The 21619-nt window shown below is 42.0% G+C and overlaps 2 protein-coding genes and 2 pseudogenes across 2 annotated transcripts; all 4 read right to left on the reverse strand.

Moving 5' to 3' along the window:
- Positions 1-3082: 3082 nt before the first annotated feature.
- LOC142877182 (coagulation factor XI-like) lies at positions 3083-6168 on the reverse strand. The gene is made up of 9 exons (XM_076011588.1): positions 6010-6168; positions 5772-5928; positions 5309-5418; positions 5057-5219; positions 4402-4538; positions 4196-4328; positions 4015-4121; positions 3398-3557; positions 3083-3292 (listed from the first exon to the last, which is right to left on the reverse strand). The coding sequence occupies exons 1-9, from the start codon at positions 6068-6070 to the stop codon at positions 3166-3168; spliced, it is 1155 nt and encodes a 384-aa protein (XP_075867703.1). The 5' UTR covers positions 6071-6168; the 3' UTR covers positions 3083-3165.
- Positions 6169-6939: 771 nt separating this feature from the next.
- Positions 6940-9328, reverse strand: LOC142905104 (glutathione S-transferase A-like; annotated as a pseudogene).
- A 1892-nt stretch (positions 9329-11220) lies between these two features.
- LOC142877152 (glutathione S-transferase A-like) lies at positions 11221-13094 on the reverse strand (annotated as a pseudogene).
- A 123-nt stretch (positions 13095-13217) lies between these two features.
- On the reverse strand, positions 13218-20984 carry LOC142877090 (glutathione S-transferase A-like). The gene is made up of 7 exons (XM_076011460.1): positions 20871-20984; positions 15533-15722; positions 15387-15452; positions 15088-15193; positions 14271-14386; positions 13727-13812; positions 13218-13639 (listed from the first exon to the last, which is right to left on the reverse strand). The coding sequence occupies exons 1-7, from the start codon at positions 20915-20917 to the stop codon at positions 13507-13509; spliced, it is 744 nt and encodes a 247-aa protein (XP_075867575.1). The 5' UTR covers positions 20918-20984; the 3' UTR covers positions 13218-13506.
- Positions 20985-21619: the final 635 nt, after the last annotated feature.

The following is a 21619-nucleotide window of genomic DNA, read 5'->3' on the forward strand; positions in this document are numbered from 1 at the left end:
GGGGAGGGGAGGAGGAGAAGGTTTGGAGAGAGAGAGGGAAGAGGAGAGGAAGAGCGTATGTGTGTCCGTGTGTTTGCGTTTGAAGGCAGAGGCGTCTCGGATAATATGCAGGAGGTAACAGTGGCGGATCTAGGGGGTGGCTACTTGGGCTCAAGCCCCGGATGTTTTCTCAAGAGCCACGCTTCTGAGCTGGTCCGAGTATAATGTGCAGTACTGGAATTCACCAGAGTGGAAGCATGCACAGGAAAGCAGCCTAGACCACAGACGGAAATCAAATGAGGTTTTGTCATTTTCCCTAAAAAAACGGGACAAATTCCTGGGCGAGATTTTATTTTTCCCGGGACAGGTGGTGAAAAAAGAACAGTTCTGGGAAAAAGACCCGGCCGCGCTGCCCGCCTGCCCGTTCAGATGATCGGCGAACACGCCCCCCACCCCCGACGAACTGACATCTGCACCCTCAGGGCTAAGCCCCTGATCTCCTAGAATCCTATGCTGTGTCTCAATTCAGGGTCTGCATCCTTGAAGTACGCATTTTGAAAGGAAGTTGCGTCATAGCACTGCGCGAAGGCTTGTCCCAATTTCCAAGGGTCCTTAGGATGCTCAAAATGCGTACTCGGAATGCGCCCTCATTTTAGCTGATTCCAAAGATACACCGCTACTATCCTTCGCGTACTTATGTATCCCATGATGCTGCAAAGCATCGTGGGATCCTGGGAAGTCAGCTGAAATTAGCGGCACGTACTGGTAAAGACACGACATACAAATTTAAGTATTGAAATTTCACATAAAATATGCAGTTTTAACATCGGGTTTTTATTTATTTGAATATCGAACGACATCGTTAGATGGCGAACTAATGGTTAGCTTGATACTATAAAAACGTCACTTCCGGGGTTGGCCAGCAGGAGGGAACGGCGGTGACACAATGAGGAAATACGCCGAAGGCTAGACCGTCCCGTGTGGTTACCGGGGAGGCGGGGTTTGGTCCGTCTTTCTAGGCTGGGTCCTCGAAGAACGCTTCCTTCAGACAGAGGACACTCGGTTTGAAGGGTGCAGACCCTGAATTGAGACACAGCACAAGATCCGCCCCTGGAGGAGGAAGTGAAAGTAAAAGCGTCAGGTGGTACTTTTGCCATTTCTTCTTCCGCCACGTGGCGCCACCTGCCTGTAATAGAGGTTAGTGACGCGCCTTGACCGAACAAACTGCTCAAAGAGTCATTTTCCGGGACTCGTGAGTCATGGTTCGCCGTTCGCTCGTTGGTTCACTGACTCGCCCCTGCTTCCACTGCGAAGAGGGGGCCAGATAATGTGTCACTATTGTGCGCGACGGTCGTGCGAACTGCGTTTGTTGTAAATAAATCAAGTTAAAGGCCGCGTTAGAAGCAACCGCGGTTTCTGGTTTTAAACTCCGCTCCCACTTTTCCCACCCTGCTATGGGGCTGAGCTGTGAAGGAATGAAGTTGCTCCCAGTAGAGCCTCCCTACTTGAACAAAAGCTATCGCGCCTGAATTTAGATCTTTTATTATCATTCCGGACAAGAAAAATTTTCGGTCCAATGACTAAGAATCATTTTTGTACCTCTCCATACATGGTATTCTCTTGGTCCCGCCATTATTGTTGGGCAGACAGAATCAACCAGTGGAAATGGATGGCTGCGTGTGCACGCAAGTGCGCACACACACACACACACACACACACACACACACACACACACACACACACACACACACACACACACACACACACACACACACACACACACACACACACACACACACACACACACACACACACACACGTTTAATACCCCAGCCGTCGATGTTTGCTTTAAAAATATTTACAATGCTTTATAAATCAGGACATGGCATCCACATTAATACATTCTAGGTGTCCAGTTTTGTGATTCTTGTCGTCGGCGTGTGTTTGGTTGTGTAGTCATTGCTGAACACTTTGAAGACCGTTCCTTCTCAATGCTTGTCTGGACCTTCAGATAGAGCGAGGAGAACAGACAGCGATGAAATGTTTCAGACTGATCTCACAAAGCATCTGTCGATGTGTTTTTTTCTGTGTCAGAATAGAAACTGATCACACAACTGCTTTGGTTCAAATTTAGAATATTTAAATGGGGTTTGGGACACTTGACATATGATTTTCTGCCACCTAGTGGGCTTTACACATACTAACAATGAGTTATTTAACATTCACAGAAACTACAGCTTATGAGCATGTATGGGTAAATCCCCTTGTGTTTTTAAAGCCCTTTTCATGTCAATTTCACACTGTGACCTTCGTGACAAGAGGCAAAGTGTGAATGTGCAGTAATTAAGAAAGATCAACAAGAAATATTCACAATGGCCTGTAATAGACTGTTCGTGCTGGGTAGAGTCATGCAGAATTCCTTACCAAAATAAATAAATATAAATCTATGCATATCCAACAATTCACAGACTGCATGTCTTAGCCCACACTTTCAAAAAGGTGGAAGGGGATGGATTGTCTTTCTGAGAAATGAGAAAACAGACCATAGACACATTTCTTTTAAAAGCCTTATCAGGTGACTGAGCCGCTATCTTTGCCCAAAGTCCACCGATCTGCAAACAAAACCAGCCACTGCACCCTAAAAGTTGCAGCCCGCCCTAATTTTATATACACAGGTTTGGCTCATCAGTGAAAGTGACCACAGGTGACTCCCGTCAAGACACATGATGGTAATGGAGTGAGTGATGGAATGCACCTGGTACACATTTCAAGTGCAATAGTAAAGACGAGAAAAGAATGAATTTGGAATTTCAATTGGAAATATATGTGGAAACTGTTTAGAATGGTTACACAACGTGTACATTTAAGAGGAGAAAAAGTATATTGAATTAATAAAAAATAATCAAAGGAGCAAAATTCTGCAGCTTCCCAAGTACAGCTGATGAGATAAACATGAAATTGTAGCCTTTTTAGCACTGAGCTCATGTGTGGAAACTAGGAGCTATAATGAGACCTAAAAAAAAGCTGTTTTTAAAATAAAACTAATGCCTCTATCTATTCTATCTAGTGATAGCTGGCGTGTGAATAAATCTCTTCACACAGATTTTCTGGGAGATGAAGGTTTAATTTGGTATTCTGCACATGTTTTACACCATTTTGTCAAGTATCATTGACAAGTATAAGCCCTCATGGGTTCAAAGGTGGCGCACTGGGGCCACAGTTCCTCAGCGTAAAACCGGACACGACGTTGTTCAGTTTGATCACTTTGGGTAGGGCAGGCATGGTGATGGTGCGCTTGTGGTAGCAACGGCGCCTTAAAAACACAAGACAAAAAACATCACTTACTCACAACTACAGCCACTTGGAATTTAGGGAAGCTCACACTACATTTTGCATCCCAGTAACAAACTGAATGTACCAGAAAATAGAGTTTTTGAAGTCCGTGGTGACATAAGTGTAGAACTGGCAGTTTGCATCAGAGGTGCAGGTACTCTGGCAAGATTCTGCATTATCCATTAACTCAAATCCAATGTCAGATCCCCGGAAGTCTATGCCTTCAAAAGGCATCTTGGTCCAACCTGTAAATAGAAGGTGAGACTCTTAATAAAAAAATTAAATTAAATTAAATATTGACTAAAAATAAGATAATTGGATTGATTAAAGCATTTAAATAGAATTCTAGTCAGTGCAGAATTTGCTCAGGTCATCTGACTAAAACTCAAGCCCTGTGTGAGGCGGATGTGATGACATCACTGTGCAATGAAATGCCAACTGAGACACTCCCGTTCCAGCTGACTAGCTTTGGTTTCATTTCAATCCGATACCCAACGAGAAAGAGTAACATGTGTAACACATCCTGTCGTATTTGATTGTTCGTTAACCAACAGGTCCCTTGCACCGACAGGAAGCCTTGCGCTGGACAACAAAATGTATTTATCCACTGGAAGGTGATAGGATTTATTCTTCTAAAACCTTAAAAGTCCCTGTTGACATTGGGTCTCCCTGCGAAGTTACATTCTGGTTGCAGGAACGTACTGTTGTCCGGCCGACAGAAACGTGATGGCAACCCAGACGTGACACTGCCTCTTCTCTGGAACGTAATCTCATCTGGATTTTCCTTCAGGTGACATTTAAAGCCGCTTCTGCAGCAAAGAACAAAATATTACACAGTCAGGAAGCTCCATGAAACGAGTCATGATTAGGGGCGCGCACTAACCTGTCAAATGAGAAGAAGGTGCATTTGGGATAAGCAGTACACAAGGCGTGACAGTGCTCCGTGGAAACAGCGGGAATCTCCAGGACATCACCTCCTGGGATGTTGAGGCCTGGGAACAGCTTCCTCTTGCACGCTGCACTGACAGACAGCCTCCAATGAGCAATCGCAGCACGCACGTCAGAGTGTGGGGTATTTCTTCTGCGTACCTGTGTCTGAGTTCCCATGCATCTCTACGTTTGGATTCATGTCCACGCTGTGAGAGAAGCCACTTACGAGACCGGTCATTGCTTCCACAATATATGTTATTGGAATGGTCCAGCTGAACTTAAGGTGGCACTTGTGTCTACAACAGAGCAAAAACAAACAAAAGTGCTTGGTGAAAAGGTAAGACATTATAAATATGAATTATTGATGATGACGCTGGGTATGTCCTCCTGTGGGCCAAACCTTTTTCTATTGCATGCAATTAGCCTGTCATAGACTCAGATTTAAAAGTTACTTTCATGTCAAACATCCATAAAAAGGCGATTTAATTAAATTATTAGAATAAAATAAGGTTAATAATTCAAATAAAATGAGGTTCAGGTTGGAATTAGCAGTCCAGAGCTTTTGGTGGAAGCGCAAACAGGAGATTTATGGATGAAGTGAAAGAGGACATGAAGTTAGTTGGTGTGAGAGAAAAGAGTGCAGCGGATTGGAGAGTTAGATGGAGGTGGATGATTGGCTGTAGATACCCAACCCCAAGGACAAGAAGAACAAGAGAGAAACACTTTGGAAGGACCATCCTCGCAGAGTAAAAAGGAAAGAGTAAAGTAAAAGGAAAATGTGTCACCTTGCCAGTGGCCAGTGGAAGATATTTACCTGATGTTCTCATTTGAAAAGGTGCCATTTGCGAATGTGAAGAACTGACAAAAGGGGTCATGTGTGCAGGCCCTCTGGCACTCCTCATAGTCTGCCGTGAAGAGGAATCGGTAGTCGGCTCCCGGGAAGTCGATGTTGGGATAAACCTCAGACAGACAAGGCACTGATGGATAGAGAGGTAAGAAACTGGTAAAAGTGCACGACTGACGGACCGATACCTCTTGTAATGATGGAAGCTGCCAAAGTGCCCACCTGGGTGTGGGCCGCAGGGCTTGAGAGAGTAGCCTGAGGTGACACCTTGAAGTGCGGTCTGTCTATTGGGTTGTCCAGAGGGAGTGGACTTCAGGTAGCAGTAGAAGTTCCTGCCAAGAGGTGGAGAGCATGACTTTGCACCTCACTTTCACTCTCAACAACTTCCAGTTGCAAGGGCTTTTCGATCAGTCACGGGAATCGTAACCAGTCAGTTTAAAGCACATTTCCATTTAAATGATGAGAAGGGAAAAAAAACTAAATCTCAAAAATTGTGTTGAAATTATACATTTGATGTTATAATTTAACGGGGAAACACCAACTACCATGTTGAAACCATCCATCACCAAGAGCCAAGAGAAACAGCGCAGAAACTATTTCAAAACCCTTTGACATCTCATGAAAGTCAAAATTGCACTGCAAGCTCAAGGCTTCTGTAGTTGTAACTTAAACTAACTTGACTAACCGTCTGTCCTGGGTCCAGTCAGGCCTCACGAATGTAAAGAAGAGACAACTGGCATGATGTGTGCAAAGATGCTGGCAGTGTGTTGCATCAGCTGCATACACAAACTTGATGTCCGTCCCCGGGAAGTCAACGTTTTGCAGAAACTCACCTTGACAGTCTGAAGAAGGAAAACAGAAAAGAAATTCAAACATTGGCCCCACATAACAGCGGTATTAACTAGAATAGGTGGGCACACTACCTTGGCCTAAACAGAGGCTACAGATAGACAGCAGGCTGGCTAAAATCAGAAATAACCCCATGTCTGTAGCTGGATCCCACTGAGGTGCTTCTTCAGTGACTTCCTCTCCAAACAGCCAACAGGGTCATTTTCAGTCCTGGCTTTGTTTGCGCTGCTAGTTGATGATACATTCAGCCATCGATTTTCTGCCCAGCAAAATAGCAAACAAGCCAACTTTTGTACTGTTCAACTTTATTCCAAGATTCCAAACTGAAGCATTCAGTGGTGGGACTGTGATTAGATCATGTTTGGCTGGTTCATAACCCCCAGTCTTCTTCTTCAGTAATCTCCATAGCCAATCATGTGCCTCCATCTTCTATCACACCAACGACCTCCCTGTCCTCTTTCCCTACATCCATAATTCACTCTGTGTTCTTCCTCCATAACTTCCAGCTGCTATTTTGTCTGCACACCTTAGAGAGAGCCAGCCAGTGCAGGTTTATGACTCTGAGCAAGAAAAATAAAATTGTGATTTGTGATAATAATAATTATTACAGTAATATCACAACCTGTGAACCAGAATCTATCTGAGGTCAACATTCCCGTGAGGAATGAAAACATTGGATCATTCTGTATGTATATATATAGACACACGCACGCTCCTCTCTCTCTCTCTCTCTCTCTCTCTCTCTCTCTCTCTCTCTCTCTCTCTCTCTCTCTCTCTCTCTCTCTCTCTCACACACACACACACACACACTATGTAGAACTGTGTCTAATGTGTACTAATTGCAGGAAACTGAGAATGAAATAATATTGTTTGCAACATAATTGATCTAAACAACTACTTTTTTTTAAAGCATATGAGAGGTGTGTGAATGCTGAAACTAACAAAGCACAGAAACAACAAACTCAGGTTTATTGGTTTCCTTCAAAGGGGGAAAAAATCTCATCTCAGAGGTCTTTCAGTGTATCATATTCCTGTGGGTTTTTCAGCCAGATGGGAGGCCAACTGGCTTTAATGCTGGGCCTTTCCTTAAGACATTTGTAGTAAGCTGCCATTCTTGGGTAACGCTTCTCACACAGCCTGGAAAAGTGGGGAAACATGTCGGAGTAAGTGTCAAACTATAGCTTCACTGCTCTTGAGTACATACGATGCACACTGTTATCATGTGGGGTAGATGTCTCAAGTCTGTCGACGGGGGGGCGGAGAGGCGTCCCCGAAATATACGGGACAAAGTGAAGTGCGTCCCATATCAGTTCATTACGGGACAGGTTTTTTAGTGGACAAATATGAGACAATCACGCATTTTACGGTAGTAGACCACAGACTGAAATCTAATGAGGTTTTGTCATTTTCCCTAAAAAAAACGGGACAAATTGTGTCCCGGGAGGGATTTTATTTTTCCCGGGACAGGTGGTGAAAAAAGAGAACAATTCTGGGAAAAACGGGACGGGTGGCAACACTACATCATACCCATAATAGAATAAAAATGCCACAAAGGGAAAGATGGCCACGTCAGCCAGAGAGAAGTTTTTTCCCACAAGACAACCTCCACTGGCCTACAAAACAAAGCAACGTTAAGAGTGCACATTTGAGAACCACATTCATTCATACAGTACCAATCAATATTCAGAAAATCAAAACTTTTCAAATAGGTAATTTACAAATTGTTTCCCTTTCACTACTACGGATGTAGCTTGACTGGCGCTAGAAGCTAATCAGTTGTAGGTGTAGCCTCATCTTAACACAGACCGAAATCAGTCAAGCCAAAGAAAAGCATTGCTTCCATTTAAGACCTTTCTACAGTGGAAGTGCAGCAAAACCCTGTTTGAGTTTAGTTTCAATTGTTGTCCATCCATCAACAACAACTAGCTTCCTGCAATGCTACCTTCTGATATCCCTCCCACATCTTGAGCTCGGCAGCCAGGGCTTCTCGGTTTCTCTTGATGGCAGTCGTGCCTCTCTCCCTCTGGCACGATCCGGTCATAGGCGATGAGGTCAACTGAATATTTAAAAAAAAACAAGCCAGAAAGTTGTGTGAGTAGCCAACTCCAGTCACATGGTGTCTGACAGCCACAACCGCTGTTGGCCGACTCAATGTTTTCATTCTTAGCAGCAAAGCCATGACATGAGGACATACATCACAGCGGGCATTGAAAGGCGGGCTTCCTTAAACGCTAGGCTTCCTTGAAAAATGGCAGCGCAAGATGCCAGCTAACCAGGAGCAAGACCCTTGCTCCTAGTTCTAAGATTCTAAGTGTAGGAAAACCAAATTACTTTTATTGTACTGGGATACATTTTTCTTAATGTATTTTTGCATAGTATGTTAAACTTTTACCAAGATAAAAATAATAAATCCAGCCAAATTTTACACACTGGACCTTTAACTGACGTGTGCGATATTCTGTTTTGTTTGGCTGGCTTTGTTCCTTATTACAATGAAGTTGGTCAAAGAAATGTCATCATAAGAATTTCACAGTAAGTCTAGTTAAGACAGTTGACCTGGGTTGGTTTTGGCAGGCTACTTTCAGTAAAATCTAATAATCTAATAATATATTGGTCTAATTCTTGATATTATTGTTCATTCACGCATGAGCAAACTTATGACTGGAGTATTTTCTTCTTCTTTTTTAATTTGGTAGGGCACCACCAGTTAAGGTTGCCCAGGGCACCAAATGCACTCTGACCGCCCTCGCAATCAACAGTTACTGATTTATTAATTTATTGGCCTGTCCGGCCTTCAACTAGTGCTTTGATTGCAGTATTTTTCAGTGCTGGGCGATATTTCAAACTTTTATTTGCTTGAGTGTTGCCCTCCTTCATCCGCTGATACATCAATGCTTTTTCGGCAGGGGAGTCGGGGATCAGCTTGTTTCCCTGTGACTTGAATTGGTCCTATTGTTGGAGACATGAAAGGAAGTGTTATGAGCCGCTGCATGGAGCTCCAGTGTCTTTTCCTCTCTGGTGGCTACTTGCAGCTGCGAGTAACATGAGGCTCAGCAAGCAAGTTCTTACCTCCAGGTACAAGATGGCAGCATAGGACTCATTCAGGACATTGTCTCCATGTTTAAAACAGGGAGCTTCAAGATGGAGAAAAACAATGTGAGTTTCAGCACTTTCTTTTTAGTGGTTAAACTGATCACATTATAAGCACGGACTCACCTGACCCCTCGGTTTATGGCCAGGACTTCTGCTGACTTGTGCTCCATTTTCTCAAAGGAGAGACGTTTCTGGTTGTAGCCCCGCAGGTTCTTCTCCTCCAGGGTGATCATCACCATCCAGCAGGGGGGAGAGCCAGATCCCCACAGCAGAGTGATGTCCTTGGGCATAGTTGGAGAGAGAAGTGTCAACGCCTGACTGAGAACAGAAGCTGTGAGCAGAGCAAGAGGCTGCAGAGCGACGGCATGACACACACGCCTGCTTTCCATAACAATCAAATGATGATGAAGACTCAGGCTGACGCAGCAGTTTTCGCTCATCCCATCACGCTGGCAGCACAGTGTTTGACCCACAAGCTACCGATAGTCACTGTTGCATTTAGTAGGTGGTGAATTTTAATGTTTACAGTGTTATGAAGATGTTTTTGTACACCACATTCATACATGCTATAATGCATTGACAATCACTTTCAAGCCTCATCCACTGTTCTCCCTTCTGCACGTGCACTACTCTGTCCACATCACAACTGGTGCGAAGGTGCAGTCTAAGTTATATATACATTTTCTTTGTCTTGCAGCCACAAAATACAGAGGGGAAACGATAAGCTATCTTGCTCTCCAAAGATAATTTCAGTTCTGCAAACCATGACTTTCTATCCTATCAATTCATTTTTAACACATTTACTTTTGCACACACAGCGGCAGCTGCACTATTGTCTTGGATAGATGCTTTACGCAAAACGAAAAGTGCTGTTGTTCTGCAACAAAGACATTGTGATGTGATATGCGCACACCCCAGCATGCAGCTGAATGGCTATGAATAGGTTTGTTTGCTCCCTTTATTAAAATTCTGGTCAGTCTTCATATCTTTGTTCCTTCTATTGATAGTTGCCGAGAAGACAGAAGCCACATAAAAAAAACGTATTTGCAAAGAAGTCTCATGCCAAAGTACAAAAAGAACCCAAACTTGATTCTGAGCAGTGAATTTTAGAAGTGAGAGACGCTGTGACACCCAGGCAATTTCTTGGTGTAGAGTTACAAGGTCAACCTCGGGGTGGGAGTGTTGCAACCAAAATGGAAAATTGCTCAGACACTGTCCTTCATCCATTTTCTATCACCACTTCACCTGCACTCAGGGCCGTGGTGTTAAGGTCGGGGTTACTGCATCTGCTTATCTTAGAACTAACCCAGTCGCCCATTGACTTTTACAATGTTCACAAACAAAAAAAAGTGTTTTTTGATGATCAAAGTTGTCATTTAAAATAATAATAGTGAAATTGTCATTCTTTAAGCTGTATTACTACGCATTGAATAAAGATGTGTATTGGATAAGCTGTGCATGTGCCGAGCAGAGAGGCTGTGGTTTGCTTTATGCAAACAAGGTGACAAGAGACAGCTGAACCAACTCCAGGCTCCAGCACACCAGACACTGAACCTGCAATTAGCACACATGTACACACACACACACACGCACACACACACAAAGTGCAATTGTGTGGACTATTATCGTGTGATATGTACATGGTCTTTGACAGACAAAATAATAAAGTAAACTTACACTAATGCCTTCATTGCAATACACATTGACGTTCGAGTTGTCTCTTTCAGCATAAATCAGAAATAACTTACCGTTATACATTATTATTAGTGTTTTTCTTTTCTAACAGACACATGACTATTTTATAAGATGTTATTTTCGTACCCTCATATATTCGACGGTAGCTTCCGTCCTCCTGGTGGTATTGGGTGATGCGTAAAGCACTGTTCACTTCAATGCACAGTTCCTCTGATGGTACACTCCATGATCAGTGAGTGCTCCTATAGCAGCTCACTGTTCATTTTTGACAAATTACAGCTGGAACTTCTGGAAAAGCTGGTTTGCAAACAACATAAATAGGTGCATAAATAGGTCCAGGCATTGCAACAAATTGGAATTTCATTGGCTGGAGGACAGGGTTGGCTGAAGATGAGAATGAAATAATATTGTTGTTGATGTTCACCAAACTATCTACTACACTAAGCGCATGGAGGGATCTGTGAATGCCACACATGAAATTCACAAAACACAGAAACTTGACTGTAAGGTTTATTGGTTTCAGTTACAGTACAAAAAAAATGGAATGCTTTATCATAATAGAGCGCATTGCACATTGCAGTGGGAGTTTTGTTGTGATTATTTCATGACCGTGTTGTCATCTCAGATGTTTTTGATAAGTTCTTTGAGTGGAGCGTATACCTCTGGGTTCTCCGCCCAGCTGGGAGGCCAGCTGGCTTTGACGCTGGGCCTTTCCTTCAGGCATTTGTAGTAGGCTGCCAACTGTGGGTAACACTTCTCGCACAACCTGAACAAGTGGGGGGGAAAGGTCACTGCTGTTTAGACGTGCACACAATCACCACGATCTCAGCTATTTGATGCTCATCATAGCCATTAAAGAAGAGAAAGGCAATGTGTGGAAAGATGGCCACATCAGCCAGGGTGAAGTTTGTTCCCACCAGGCAACCTCCACTGGCCTACAAAACAAAGCAAAGTTCAGGGACAGATGTGAGTGCACACATTGGTACCACGTTTATCAATATGCTGGAACCTTTGTGGCACGTTCCGATTACCAATCAGTGACCAAAGGGTATCGCAGTCACGATGCTACTGTCGAGTCAAAGTTTTATAGAAAAGCACTGTTGACATGTAAGAACTTTCAAAAGTCTAAGTGCAGCATTATTTTTTAATAACAGCCCATCCATCACGACGGTCACTTTGCTGTAATGCTACCTTCAGATATCCCTCCCAAATCTTGAGCTCGGCACTCAGGGCTTCTTGGTTTCTCTTGATGGCAGAGTCGTGCCTCTCTGCCTCTGGCACCCTCCAGGTGTAGAGGAGGGCATCCGCTAAAGATTTTAAAAACAAGCCAGTGAGTAACTTGGGGAAGTTGCTCAACTGAATCCAGTCACATGGTGTCGCTGTCGACTTCATGTTTTCATTCTTGGAGGCAATCAGCAGGATCAAGACACATTTGCTGAAGAAGCACTTTTCTGTTGTGTGCTAGTTATTTTTAGTGCAAAATATAAAAATTGCTCTGTACCATGTCCATGTTGTGAAATGGCATTTGAGCTCAATGTGTATTAAAGATTGCTTTAATCTCTCTCAGCACCTGCAAGAGTTACTGAGTTATTCCTTCATTGGCCAGGTTGGGCTTTAACCATTGCTTAGATAGCTGTAGTTTTCTATGGTGTGCAAAACTTCAAACTTTTATTTGCAGGATGACATACCAAATTTCTGGAAGAGTGCGTTGCCCTCCATCATCCGCTGATACATCAATGCTTTTTCAGCAGGGGAGTCGGGGATCAGCTCGTTTCCCTGTGATTTGAACTGGTCCTGTTGTTGGAGACATGAAAGGATCAACTTTTGTGAACTTCGTTTGTGTCTTTTCATCCACAAGAAATTGCTGAGCACAAATAGCCCTACAAGCTCTTTTTTTTTTGTTTGTTTTTTTTTACATTTTGATGCCCTACTGCCATCAGCGAGTAACAGATTTTGCAGCCAAGTTCTTACCTCCAGGTACATAATGGCAGCATAAGACTCGTTCAGGACTTTGTCACCACATTTGAAGGAAGGAACCTGTAAGACGGAGCAAAAACAAAGAGTTTCAGCACATTTTTAGTGGTTAAACCAAACACAATATGTGCACTGACTCACCTAACCCCTGGGATTTATGGTCATGTATTCTGCGGACTTGTTCTCCTTTTTCTCAAAGGAGAGACGTTTCTGGTTGTAGCCCTGCAGGTTCTTCTCCTCCAGAGCGATCATCACCCTCCAGCAGGGTGGAGAGCCAGAGATCCACCACAAAGTCATGTCCTTGGCCATGGTTGGAGAGAGAACTATTGATCCCTGACTGAGAGCTGAAGCTGTGAGCAGTGCCAGAGGCAGCAGAGTGAAGGAGTGTGACACCAGAGTTGTTATTATTATTATTATTATTATTATTAATAATAATAATAATAATAATAATAATAATAATAATAATAATAATAATAGTGAAAAATGAAAGTGGCACTGAATGAATGAAATGAAATGAAACTGAGGGAGTTCACAACTGGGATTTATTTGAGTTTTGTGTCATTTCAGCAGGTGGTTGCAGATCACCATCTTATTTTCATCTCTTGTCAACTGTAATTCAGACAGTAAGATTTCTTGGTTTCCGATAAAGTGCATAAACATTTTTGAATGAATTACATTCTGTTAGACAGTCAGGCACATGGGCACACACACTCATATTTTTTCATATAATTCTTGCTGCAGACATACGGTGATGTGGGAAGCGCACATTGCACTGAGAGTTTTGTTGTGAATATGATTGTGTGATCATCTCAGACATCTTTTATAAGGTCTTTCAGCATAGCGTATTCCTCTGGCTTCTCCACACAGCTGGCTTTGATGCTGGGCCTTTCCTTCAGGCATTTGTAGTAGGCTGCCAACTGTGGGTAACGCTCCTCACACAACCTGAACAAGTGGGGGGGAAAGGTCACTGCTGTTTAGACGGGCACACAATCGTCATGATCATACTTAGTTATTTGATGCTCATCATACCCAGTAAAGAATAGACAGGCAATGTTGGGAAAGATGGCCACATCTGCCAGAGTGAAGTTTTTTCCCACCAGGCAACCTCCACTGGCCTACAAAACAAAGCAAAGTTCATGGCTGGATGTTAGTGCACACTTGAGAACCATGTTCATTAATACACTGGATCTTTGTGACACTTGGTGACCACCAATCAATGATCAAAGTTTATTGCTGGCTGTGCAGTTGCAAATTAATTTTGTTTAAAGTTTAATGAAAACACATTGAATTTCTGAATTCTCATTGATTAAGCACATGTATAATATTTATGTCACCAGTAACCACTCCACTAGTCCAATAAGTGTTAAAAAGAAATATTGACACTGGACTGAGTTCGCTGAGGCAAAACACTGTGTGAAAGAAATTAACAGGCAAGGATAGAAAGGATGTTTGTTGTTTCTCTATGTTGGATGTCGCTTGACTTGTACTCGAAGCGATCCAGATGCAGGCGCAGCCTCATCTTTGGCACAAAGAGTAAGTTCATTTGTGATGTTACAGTCTAACCAAATGCTACCTTCAGATATCCCTCCCACAGCTTAAGCTCGGCAGTCAGGGCTTCTTGGTTTCTCTTGATGGCAGAGTCGTGCCTCTCTGCCTCTGGCACGTGCCACATGAAGAATAGGGCGTCCACTAAATGTTAAAAACAAACAACAAAAACAAAAAAAACAAGACAGTGAGTCATGCGAGGCAGTTCAGCCAAATACACACATGGTGTCGCTGTAGGCCAACTTGATGCTTTCATTCTTGGTAGCAGAGCCAGGGAATTATTACATAACACAGTTGGGCCATAATAACAGAGGCACAAATGTTTTTGACCAATCTTTATACCACAGCAGCTACGACTGCTGCAATGTATTGTTGGATGACATCCAGTAGTAATTTCCATGTTCCGTGTTTTAGGATGTGGGCTTCTATGAGATTAACCTAGAAGCAGAGAGGTGTACTGCGGTCTGGAGACGCTGCTGCACGGACACTGTGGCTTCCATTGTGTGCTTCTTCTTTACCAGCTCAGGTCACCTGGAAATGGGCGTGTGCAGCTCTGAGACTTTAATGCTGCAGTCAGCAGGATCAAGACACAACTGCCGAAGAGGTATTTGTCCCTTGTGTGCTCGTTAAATTCAGCCCATACTGTAAATACTGCACTGTACCTGCAGCAGCATTTGTGCTCAATGTGTTTGCAATAACCTAAGATTGCTTTAATCTTTCTCAGCATTGCGAAAGTGTGACTGAGAGAGAAAGCAGTGACTGAGCTGGTAATTCATTGACCAGGTTGGGATTTAACCAGTGCTTCCATTGCAGTAGTTTTCATTTGTGTTTGTTGGATGACATACCAATTTTCTGGTAGAATGTGTTGCCCTCCATCATCCGCTGATACATCATTGCTTTTTCAGCAGGGGAGTCGGGGACCAGCTTGTTTCCCTGTGACTTGAACTGGTCCTGTTGTTGGAGACATGAAAGGATCAAGCGTTACGAGTTGCTGCAGGATAATTCCGTTTATTTTCCTCCACAAAATATTGTTGAACACAAACAGCACAGATTTTTTTTGTTTTTGTTTGTTTGTTTTTGTTTCACTCTTTGGTTCCCTACTGGCAGCAGAGAGTAACATGAGGTTCCGCAGCCAAGTTCTTACCTCCAGGTACATGATGGCAGCATAGGACTCATTCACGACTTTGTCTCCATGTTTGAAGGAAGGAAGCTTTAAGATGGAGCAAAAGCGAAGTGAGTTTCAGCACATCTTTACTTTTTAAACCAAATGTAATATGTGCACAGACCCACCTGGCCCCTGGGGTTCATGGCCATGACTTCTGCTGACTTGTGCTCATTTTTCTCAAAGGAGAAGCATTTCTGGTTGTAGCCCTGCAGGTTCTTCTCCTCCAGAGCGATCATCACCCTCCAGCAGGGTGGAGAGCTGGAGCCCCACAGCAGAGTCATGTCCTGGGCCATGGTTTGAAATGAAAAGCTGAAGCTGGACAAGAGTGACTGAGTGAGGAGCTGAAGCTGGACAAGAGTGACTGAGTGAGAAACAGGACTGGTTTTAAACAAGGACCAACCCTTCTCAACCTCATTGGTGGAGGCTAGTCCCATCCCGCTCAGCCAAGACCTGGGATGGGTTGAGATAATTCACACCCATTCTGCTATGTGTCGTCGGGCCACCTCCTCTATTGCCAAGCATGTGGGCAGGGACTTCTCTTGCTTTGCTTTCATTCTATTTGCTCAAAGTTATTTTAACCCTTTAAGCACCATAATTTTTTCAAGAAAATATTCAATTTTGATATCAAGATTTCAAATGGCTGTGGCTTGAAATTGGTTAGAGATAAAGCCATACTGTAATTGAGAAAAATCTTCAGTAAACCCAAACTTTTTGTTTGTTTGTTTTTGTATTATGTCAGATGTCAGGGGTCTGTATGTCAGATCCCTGTCTCCACAATACTCCACAGGCTCATCAACATGTGTTATCCACTTTTGATAATTTTCCACATATCTCAAACAGACCCAGCCATCATCACTGTAATTTACAGGGAGACCGTGAACATCGCTGCTGCCTCCACCGGCACTGGCTGGGCGTGTCCTCCCACCGCTTCTCCCACGTTGACCACTCACGAACAAACCCATTGCGCCCTCCGTCACCATTAGCGGTGTTTTGAGCACTCCTGCTTCACCCACCACGTCCCCTCGTCCTCATTCGTCGATTATTCCCACCTCGACCACGCTGAGGCGAAGCGTGTGCTGCTTGGTGACTGTCGTGGCGCATCGACTCGCTGCCGCTGCGTAACTAAAGACGCACCGGCAGACTCACAGGCTCTCACGGGACGACTCAACATCATCGACAGAGTGCGAATGTTCCTCTTCGTTATCTGAGTCAGACATTACTTGACGAAGTACTTCGTCAACGAACAAACCTCTCGGCGATGTATTCTCGGTAAAATTCGCTGTCTTTCTCTCTCTGCTCCCACTACAACCACTTCCTCGTCTCCTCGACTGAGGCTTTCTCTCTATTTATACTCCGAAATCTGAATATCAACACCCCCACAAATGCTGCTCAGATTGAAGCCACAGGTGTCGGCCATCTCCTGGTGTAAAGTGGAAACTACTGTACAGACATATATAACAAACACAATTACCTGCGTAGAAGTTTCTCGTTCAAAGATTAAGAAAGAAAGACTGGATTTTGATATTCACGGCTAGTCTGAGGCAATCTTCTATCACCTGTTACTTTACAACAGAACAACTCATACTCTTCAGTTTTCCATTAACGCTTCACACAGAGATGTTGCACTGCCAAGACAGTTTAATACATTTTACTAATAGCATATCATGCATGCATGTCATTGGGCAACAAATGTGTCATTGCAACCTTAATTCTCAATGTTCTGTTGTTCCCAATTTGAATTGTACAGTAATTTTGCAGAAACCAACCTGTTGAATATGATTAAACTTCTGCATCCGACTGCATGTGGCCATTGCCAATAGTCATATGCAGGCCACTGCAGATGTTCAATAATATTCTCATAATACATATGCAATTATGTCTTAATTGCATATGTATTTATTCCAATACTGTATTGGAATAAATACAATAGAATAGTGGAATGTATGTATTCCAATATTCCACTGGAATAAATGCATGTGCAATTAGGACAAATAAGACATAATTGCATGTGTATTACTAGGTAATATAATATGCCTGTAATAAATCTCACAGTCGGCGATTAAATACGCCGCACCAGGTGCCCTTTTTTTCCCCACTTGAGCACCACATCCTCAAAATGTCTATCTTAGAACTAGACCAGCTGCCCACTGATCTGAAAACGTATAAATACACAGATATTTAGTCCATGGTTGTTGTTTCGTTTTTTGTTTTTTTTTTTCATCTGCAAGTACTAAATACACATTCTAAATAAGCTGCCTGTGTGCTGGACAGAGAAGCTCTGATTTGCCAGACACAGAGAGATGTTTGATCTGCTATTAGTGTGTCTAGCTTCACCTCTGTAGCTATGGTAAAAAAAAATAAAAATAAAAAAGATTTGTAACATAAGCAAAACACCAACTTCTTTCAGTGAACTTTTTGATTTTTTTTAAATATAATATTGGCATTAAATGAATATTACCTGATTTGAACATTAATACCTACGTTATTATTTATTTCAGTATCTGATAGCTGACTCTAGTCCAAACTGAAGTATTCTAAAACTGAATTAAGTCCCATTATTGATCAGTGTAAGACCATGTTAGTGTGGGCTTTTATTATTAACTATTGTTATTGTTATTATTATTATTATTGATAATGATGATAATAATAATAATAATAATAATAATAATAATTAGAGTAACGTTTTGCAAGTGGCACTCACTATTGGACAAGTGCCTATTGGAAAATGTTTACATGAGGACAAATCAAACTGAGGGAGTTCACAACTGGGATTTATTTGAGTTGTGTCATTTCAGCAGGTGGTTGCAGATCACCATCTTATTTTTGTCTCTTGTCAACTGCAGTTGCTCTCTTGATTGTGCATCAGCCACATGCTGCATGTCAGCAGAACACCTGGCTTCAACTATGTAATTCAGACAGTAAGACTTGGCATCTGTTTAAGTGCAAAAACATATTTAATGCATATCATAATATTTTTTCATACAATTCTTGCTGCAGACATACGGTGATGTGGGAAGCGCACATTGCACTGAGAGTTTTGTTGTGAATATGATTGTGTGATCGTCTCAGACGTCTTTTATAAGGTCTTTCAGCATAGCGTATTCCTCTGGGTTCTCCACCCAGCTGGGAGGCCAGCTGGCTTTGATGCTGGGCCTTTCCTTCAGGCATTTGTGGTAAGCTGCCAACTGTGGGTAACGCTCCTCACACAACCTGAACAAGTGGGGGGGGGGTCACTGCTGTTTAGATGGGAACACAATCGTCATGATCATACTCAGTTATTTGATGCTCATCATACCCAGTAAAGAACAGAAAGGCAACGTTGGGAAAGATGGCCACATCTGCCAGAGTGAAGTTTTTTCAGGCAACCTCCACTGGCCTACAAAACAAAGCAAAGTTCATGGCTGGATGTTAGTGCACACTTGAGAACCATGTTCATTAATACACTGGATCTTTGTGACACTTGGTGACCACCAATCAATGATTAAAGTGTATTGCAGGCTGTGCAGTTGCAAATTAATTTTGTTTAATGTTTAATGAAAACACATTGAATTTCTGTTTGACTTCTGTTAGGTGTTGCTTGACTTGTGCTTGAAGCAAATCAGATGCAGATGCAGCCTCATCATTGAAACAGAGAGTAAGTTCAGTTGTGATGCTACTGTCTAACCAAAGTTCCATAGAAACACGCTGCTTACATATAAGACTTTGTTAGGGCAGAAGTGCAGCAAAACCCATTGCGAGTGTATTTTAATAACAGCCCATGCATGCATCATGAGGGTCAGTTTGCTGCAATGTTACCTTCAGATACCCCTCCCAAATCTTGAGCTCGACCCTCAGTGCTTCTTGGTTTCTCTTGATGGCAGAGTTGTGCCTCTCTCCGTCTGGCACGTTCCAGTTGTAGAATAGGGCGTCACCTTAACGAGTTAAAAAAAACCAAGACAGTGAGTCATTGGAGGCAGATTCAGCTAAACCGGTGCTTCTCAAATGTTTTCTGTTATGCACCCCTTCCTAGGAAGAAGAAAATATTCTGCCCCCTCTCCAACACGACTATTTGTCTATAAAATAGTTATAAGTAAACCTCTGCATAACATTGATTGTTTAAAGAAACAAGAAAGAAAAATAGATCAACTTAGAACAAATAACTATCAACATTGTTCTATAGTCTGTAACAGAAAATATTTAAAATGCATCAATTCACCTGAAATAAAAAAAAAAGAATCCTTATTTAAACTACATTTCTTGACCGACTAATAGAACTGTTCAAAGCTGAAAAAATAAAATTAAATAAAATCAAAAAATAATAATAAATTCAAATTGATTAGCAACATTAACTCAGGAAAACAATATATAAAATGTGCCACCTTATGGGATGCCAACAGTGCTCGCTGGTTTACTGAAGTAGCATTCACACAGCAGGATGATTGCTGAAAATATTTGCCACATTTTCACTGAAAAACCTCGCGTGTGCGCAGGCTCGGTGCATAAAAATCCTACACACAGCGCACACTGACTCTAACAATAAGAGCGCCATTATTATTCTAGTACATCCAGTCGTAATTTCCATGGATTCCTTTGACTCGTGTTTTAGGATGTGGGCTTCTATGAGATTAACCTAGAAGCAGAGAGGTGTACTGCGGTCTGGAGACGCTGCTGCATGGACACTGTGGCTTCCATCGTGTGCTTCTTCTTTACCAGCTCTATTTGCTCAAAGTTATTTTAACATATATATGAAAAAAACTGCCTTACGTAACAGGCATATATAACAAGCACAATTACCTGTGTAGAAGTTTCTCGTTCAAATGCTTCTGCAAATGTTGCGAATGTTTGATTTGGACATTTTTCAAATCAAACATTTCATGAAAGGCTGGATTTTGACATTTACGGCGAGTCTGAGCCAATCAATATTCAGTCACCTGTTACTGTTACCTGTTCAGTCACTTTGCAACAGAACGACTCAGAGTGACTGTGCAGTTTTTTCTTAACCCTTCACATAGAGAGATCCTGCACTGCCAAGACAGTCTTATTCATTTTACTGATAGCATATCATGCATGCATGCCAATGTTTACAGTGGTTTTTAGAAATCCCTTTTATTTGTAATGTAGTGCATTTAAGTACCACTCTGAAATCTGCAAGTGCATAAATATATCTTTTTTTTTTTTAGACAAATTAGACGCTACATCTCAAGGGGGGACCCCTTAATAAAGTAAAGTAAATTCAAATTTAAATTCTTTTAGTTCAGTTGTCCACAACTCGTACAGGTCAACGTCAAAACTGGATGTTTCAGCAAGAAACATCAAGGGAACGTCCAATAGTTTAGTTTTATTTGCATTTACTTATCTTTGTCTGATGCAGCCACACCTCTGTGGGAATTTGCAGAACAATCTACACATTCCCACAGAGGTGTGGCAACCATGAAACTTTGTAATGAATACATGGCCCAAGAAAACAGATCAATATCAGCTTACTGAGTAAGTACGGTCTTCAGGAGGGTTACTTTTCTCTGCCACACCATCTATGGCTTTCTCACTATCCAGCGTCTTGGCGAGGTCTGGTTGAGTGTCACTGAAATAAAAGAGACGCGTTGTGAAATAAGAACATGTTGGAAAGTAAACGATAAAAACACAATCCAGGAGACCATTCAACATGGCTTATGTAGCTGTCTGTTTTATTATCCATAGATACTAAGTTTGATAGAGTGATAGAAATAGATAAGTTAGTTACAGTTACAGATATATATATATGTATATATACATATATATATATATATATATATATATATATATACATATATATGTGTGTGTGTGTGTGTGTGTGTGTGTGTGTGTGTGTGTGTGTGTGTGTATATATATATATATATACATATACATATATATAGACAAGACACACACACACAAACTCCAAAACCTACTTTGTCAAAATCCATAATATAACTTGTATTTCCACCAGTTTCATGTAAAAAAATAAAGTCTGTATTTGTAGAGTACATCATCATCATCATCATCATCATCATCATCATCCTCCTCCTACTTCTTCTTCTTCTTCTTCTTCTTAGTATTATTATTATTATTATTATTATTATTATTATTATTATTATTATTATTATTATTACTATATCCACTGGAAACCATACAATCATCTAGTGCAGTCAAACAGAAAATTGCTATACAGTCCTATTTTCCTGTACTTCCATGATGCAGTCAGAAATGCTGTTTTG

The sequence above is a fragment of the Nelusetta ayraudi genome, unplaced genomic scaffold (assembly GCF_046127955.1).
Source record: "Nelusetta ayraudi isolate G7.1 ecotype Tasmania unplaced genomic scaffold, CSIRO-AGI_Nayr_v1 ptg000135l, whole genome shotgun sequence".
In the NCBI taxonomy this organism is placed as follows: domain Eukaryota; kingdom Metazoa; phylum Chordata; class Actinopteri; order Tetraodontiformes; family Monacanthidae; genus Nelusetta; species Nelusetta ayraudi.

Excerpts from the sequence above, each read along its gene's own strand:
- LOC142877090 (XM_076011460.1), bottom strand. The coding sequence starts at position 20,917 with ATGGTGTGGCAGAGAAAAGTAACCCTCCTGAAGACCGTACTTACTCA. Across the intron at positions 15,194-15,386 it reads CTGCCATCATGTACCTGGAG|GACCAGTTCAAGTCACAGGG; the intron begins GTAAGAACTTGG and ends CTCCAACAACAG. Across the intron at positions 13,813-14,270 it reads TGTGGGAGGGATATCTGAAG|GCCAGTGGAGGTTGCCTGGT; the intron begins GTAGCATTTGGT and ends TTTGTTTTGTAG.
- LOC142877182 (XM_076011588.1), bottom strand. The coding sequence starts at position 6,070 with ATGGGGTTATTTCTGATTTTAGCCAGCCTGCTGTCTATCTGTAGCCTC. Across the intron at positions 4,329-4,401 it reads GCATGGGAACTCAGACACAG|CGTGCAAGAGGAAGCTGTTC; the intron begins GTACGCAGAAGA and ends CTGTCAGTGCAG. Across the intron at positions 4,122-4,195 it reads ACCTTCTTCTCATTTGACAG|AAGCGGCTTTAAATGTCACC; the intron begins GTTAGTGCGCGC and ends TCTTTGCTGCAG.